The sequence below is a fragment of the Trifolium pratense genome, linkage group LG2 (assembly GCF_020283565.1).
Source record: "Trifolium pratense cultivar HEN17-A07 linkage group LG2, ARS_RC_1.1, whole genome shotgun sequence".
Lineage (NCBI taxonomy): Eukaryota > Viridiplantae > Streptophyta > Magnoliopsida > Fabales > Fabaceae > Trifolium > Trifolium pratense.
The window spans coordinates 11,345,173-11,350,819 of NC_060060.1; the positions used below are offsets into that span (position 1 = coordinate 11,345,173).

The 5,647-nt window shown below is 32.8% G+C and overlaps 1 protein-coding gene across 2 annotated transcripts; it reads right to left on the bottom strand.

Annotated features, from left to right (window-relative positions):
* Positions 1 to 213: 213 nt before the first annotated feature.
* Positions 214 to 2,486, bottom strand: LOC123909413 (UPF0496 protein 1-like). 2 transcript variants are annotated; one of them, XM_045960248.1, is made up of 3 exons: positions 2,237 to 2,486; positions 2,029 to 2,089; positions 214 to 1,571 (listed from the first exon to the last, which is right to left on the bottom strand). In XM_045960248.1, the coding sequence occupies exon 3, from the start codon at positions 1,543 to 1,545 to the stop codon at positions 394 to 396; it is 1,152 nt and encodes a 383-aa protein (XP_045816204.1). In that variant the 5' UTR covers positions 1,546 to 1,571; positions 2,029 to 2,089; positions 2,237 to 2,486; the 3' UTR covers positions 214 to 393. The 2 variants fall into 2 exon arrangements, with proteins under 2 accessions (XP_045816204.1, XP_045816203.1); XM_045960247.1 differs by having other exon boundaries at positions 214 to 1,726; positions 2,237 to 2,470.
* Positions 2,487 to 5,647: the final 3,161 nt, after the last annotated feature.

Genomic DNA, 5,647 nt, shown 5'->3' on the forward strand with positions numbered 1-5,647 from the left:
TCAAAATGTCATTTCTGTTCAATCAATGCTGCAAAAGTTTATTTACTGCAATCTTAAAGAAGTTTAGGGAGCATCAATGCATATATACATTTCATGTTTTTACTATCAACTTGCCCTAACTTGGTTCCAGCTTTGATTAGGCCTCCAATGATGCCATAATAACTATAGCTACAGGTTATGTTCAATTTCATCTAGCAAGAGTATAAAAGAATCTTAAGCAGGAAAATTGGTTGTATAATTATTGATAAAATACAAAGATCTACAAATGTTATACACATGAATACTTTTCTCTTTCTTCAAAATCATAAAGTACATCATACATATAAGCTAGTTGATTAATAAGTACCTTGTAGTAAGAACACAGGTACATACCAGCTACATAAAATTAATCAATCAACTGTTAACTATAGAGTATTTAATTATCTTTTGTACAACTACTGTCCTTGCTTTCATAGTCTGTCGACTACATTTATCAGCTTGCATACTCAAACTCTCGATAATATCCGCAAAAGTTTCTATTTTATTCTTAATCTCATCGATCGCAAGCTTTACAGCATCCTCATTTCCAAGAGCAAAGTCAGCAACTTGCACCATGGATTCGATCTTTATTTCCAATTGATCGATACGTACCTTAATGTTATTCATATCCACCAATGCAATATAAGTACCAGCATGCATTGAACTGATTACTTCTCTTTGGCCTTTTAAAGCTGTTTCGTATTTCTTAAAAAGTGAGTTACACCATTTTCCAACTGAGCCTATTGGAACAGCCAACGCTCCGGCCAAAGCCGTTACAACAGGTGGTGCAGCAATTGCAGCTGCGACCACCGAGAAAATTAACACAGCCACAAAAGCAGCTACGAAAATAACACTTGATACCCTCTTCAATGTCTTGAGAGATTTCAGTTTCTTATCAAGTTTTTGCTTTCTAATCAGCAATTTCATCAGCATTGATGATTGTTGAGTAGAAACCTTCTGAAACAAAGAATTAAACTCTTCGGTAAAAGGGTCCCCGGTTTCCTTAAAATCTTTAAGCCCTTTCAATGTCTTCAAATAAGTCGACCCTTCAACTCCATTTTGAACCTCTTCCTCAAAACAAGTCATTACAGAATTAACTGCAACAAGTTTTTCTCGCGCTCTTTTCAAGCATTTCTCAAGAGCATTACAAAACTCCAATGTCTGGAGACTATTATCGAAAAAATCCTCCACCAAGGCAAACAAGTCGCGATCCTTCTTGTTCCATATATCTTGCTTGCACTCCAAAATTACTTTAACAACTTCCTGGTTCATGTCAAGAAGACTGCCGGTAACTTCACCTAGTGACTCAAGCGATATAGAACGAACCTCAATCCCTTGAGCAAGAGAGTTGATCACCCTGTTAGTACGCTCCTGAATGGTAATATCGAAGGATCGCAAGTTCGGATCATCAACACACGCAGCTTCATAAGAGCTTAAATCGGCCGCATAAAGAGAATGCGCGCCCATTTTAATCGGTGTTGGGACATCAGTACTGGAACCAGTCTCCTTGCTGGGCTGACATCCCATCTCAACTTCACAGTCCCAACAGAGAGCTAAGAAACACAAAAAATATTATACTAATTTCAAATTGCAATGGTTTTTTCTCAATTAATCAGCAACGAGTCTCAACTCTCAAACCTCAAACCCCATAAAATGTAAAGTCTCAAAATTTCACAACATTATGCTGATTTTCATCCATAGAGAAATCCTTCAATTGATAAGACAAAAAAAGTATGTATGAATATAAATTACAAAAAAAATAAAAAAAAATCCCAAAATCAAAGTTTCAATTTTTAAGTACTAGGCTACTAGGGTATCTATGAATGAATGAATAAGTTCATTTCTAATCAATTATGAAATAAATAAAAATATTCATGTACAATGTTCATTTCTTAAATTGAGAAAACACAAAAGGTGTCGATGAATATAAATTACAAAAAATCCCAAAATTAAAGTTTCAATTTTTATGTATCTAAATACAAATGGGGTTAGCCTAAAAGATTTGATTACCTTGGTTTCAGCCAGAATTTGAGAACTGGGTCACTTGAATTTGTTCTCCAAGAGAACAGAACTGCAAAAATTGAAGTAAAAGGAGAAGATGAATTAATAGAATCTTAGATAGAGATCTATGACTAATAATAGAAAAGTAATCACAATTAGTAGTAATTATTAATTAGAGCTTTAATAGAAGCATTGACTAAAAGAGGAAGAAAATTACATGTGTGCTAAGATTGTGCTATGGATTCAATTCAAAGCAAACAAATGAAGTAATGAACAGTGAGTTAAGGAAATTGTTCGGAAAGTGAGTAAACAATGGAACAGTGAGTGAGTTATGTTTTGGGTTGAGATTTTTTATGGTCCCAACCAAAACGTGTTTCGTCAAAAATCAACAACATTCGCAATCGGAAAAGGTGAACATGTTCTCTTTGGTTCTGTTTTTTTCTTTTTTTTTCTTTTTTTTTTTAAATTTACCCCTCCGCAGCCACACGGGGTAGTTTAGTTTGGTTTACCGTTTGACCTGCGTCACGCATGCCATTACATAATTATAACGATTAATATTTTTAATTGTATAATAGTAAAAATTATAAAAATATGATATTTTGAAAAATACTTATCAAGATGAATCCAACAACATCTTATATGAAAATATTTGTTTTTATTTATTAATAAAAAAATAGAGTCAAAATAAGATATGTGAATAGTGTATATAGTCAAAATAGATCACTTATTTTGGGACGGAATATATATTTAGAACATTTGAGTAATATTACACACTCAATAACGCTTTAACGAATATAAATTTTATAAAATTTGTGTTGAATTAAAAGTTTATAACATATAGATTATTCTTGTATATTTTTATAAAAATTTAAAGTCTTTTATTGAGACATGTCAAAATAAATAATTTATATTTTGTTTATTGAATTGATATATATTAACTTATATTGAATAACATTTAGCATTTTAATTTTGCTTGTTATTAAATATATTTGTAAAAATAAATAAAAAATTAGGAAAAAAAAGAGGTTATAAACAATTAAGGTTGGGCACAAAAGGCCAACAAACACCAATACATGGATGACAAACGTAGAATATCGAATACATGAGTTTTTAGGAAGAGGGAATATGTTCTCTCAATTTTGTGAGTATCCTTCATTTTTTGTGTGTTAACTTTTTTATTAGGATGTTCTGGTAATTAAAAGTTCATCGTAAGATAAGTAAAGTCTAGTCAAAAACTATTTTTACTAAAAATTTATATCGAGTTTTCCCGAACAATTCATCCTTTAAAAGTTTAATAATAATCACTTGAGTTCAATATCTTAGTTGAATGTCCTTCATTTGTAGTTCACGTAATTCACTAAACAAAAACGATAAATTGGGCTGGTCTTCTATAATTACAATGTGTTGTGTTGTTTTCTTTTTAATGGCAAAATATATATTATTGCTTCCGTTACGTCCTTAATCTTTGGTCATTTTAACTTTTTATTTTGGTCCCAAAATTTTGCTTCTTTTAATAAATCAAGATACAACTAATGATGTTTTACCAATGCATTTACACCCTTACAAAAACTAAAACATTTATCAAATAAAATTTTCTCTTTCGTAATAAAGCAAGGGTAAAAAAAACTTAAGTTATCAATATTTATTATTTTTTTAATTTATGTGCAAACTCTAAAAGAACTAACGAAGCCTCGTGCTTCCGCTTCGGCTGGCGTCATAACAACATTGTTATAGCAAGAAAACATTGCAATAAAATCTCCTGCCAGACACCCATTCTCACTTTCTACTCCAACATGAACCCTGCTACATCAATGTTGCCAAGTTATAGGTTGCATTTGCGTTGTGTTAAGGCTCAAGTTGTCATGGCAAAAATCACCAAAATATATTCATCAAGTTTATGCAATAAAAAGATATAAAAAAACTGTCGGAAACTTTCTGCATTAAACATTAATTAGGTCGGATGTTCTTTTTCCTCCAACAAGTTAGACAATCCACACAACTGAGGAATAAATGCCAATTATATTCGAAATATATTCGACAACCAACACAATTTTTTGTGACAATCTAACACCTTTTTTTTTTTGAGTCATTGTATACAATTCCTACCCAACTAGGCATGACAATAAAACTCATACTCGCGGGTACTCGCCCAAACTATACCCGTTTTTACGGGGAAAACTCGAGTTGACTGAGTTTGAGTTCGGGTTTGGGTTTTCCCCAATTTCAAAAGATAGGGTTGGGGCGGGTAATGGGTACATTGATACCCAACCCGAACCCGTCCTCGAACCCGCCCCCACTTATATTAAAAATTATATTTCATCTCTTTTAAATTAGAATCGCTTAAACAATCTCTTAAATTACATTCATATGTTTATTTTTTATTTTTAATTTGAGTATTAAACAAACCATTTTCTCTATTTCTTTCTTTATTTAAAAAAATATTGTTGAGAGAATATAATTTTGTACATTTAACTCTTTTTTTTAATAAAAAAATACTAAAATACAATATAAATTCATGTGGAAAAAGACGTAACGGGATACCTGAAACCCGTTGGGATACCCGATCCCCGTTGGATATGGGTTTGGGGTTATACTTTTCATCCCCGCTCGAATTTGAGATGGGTTTGGGAAAACCCAAATTTTATGAGTTTGAGTTTGAGAGGGCAAAACCCGTCCCCGCCCTGCCTCATTGCAATGCCTATACCCAACCTTGGGATAAAATGCTTCACTTTGAAAAAAATAAGTAGTGTCTATAATTTATTCCAATCGCCATCAACTCTTCAAACACTCATAATCAAAGTATCCACAAAAATGATAAATACTTTTCACCAAATATAATAATTGAAATTTCCTCCAAGATTAATAATTGAAATTTTTAACAACTCTGTCATTGAAAGTTGAAACAGTCACAGATGTGCTCAATATGCCAACCTCCCACGCTCATGTCAATGTTAGAGCTAACTGTTATGAACAAATGGCCAAGTCAATTTTATTGATCACACAAACCTTGCTTATATAGCAAGTCATTATAATTGGGCCTAACACAACTATATTGGGCTTAAGCTAATCAAGGCCCAATATTACAAACACACTATACACAACAAACTCTCCCCTAATTGAACAATCCTAAGAGTTCAATTAAAGGATACTTGACAAACAAGCTAAACAATATTCACACAAAAACTGAAATAAGCAAAGCAAAAAACTGAAGGAATTCTGCAGCCAATCCAAGCAATCTGCAGCAAGATACTTGGCTCAGCAGCACCAAGCCTTGATCAAGCATTCATTTCATCACCATTCCTAAGCCACTTCTCAATTTCAGAAAAGCATCCAACTTCAAAGGTTTAGTCATAATGTCAGCCAACTGGTCTTGTGATTTGCAATGTTTGAGCTCAATTGTACCATCCTTTGTGAGATCTCTCAAGAAGTGAAACCTCACATCAATGTGCTTACAACGACCGTGCATAATAGGATTTTTAGACAGCTTGATGGAAGAGCTGTTATCACAGTAAATCTGAGTGCAAATCTTCTGATTCTTAAGCAAGTAGCTTAGTATACTTCTCAACCAAACAGCTTGGCAAGCACATGCAGCAGCTGCAACATATTCTGCCTCTGTGGTGGACAAAGT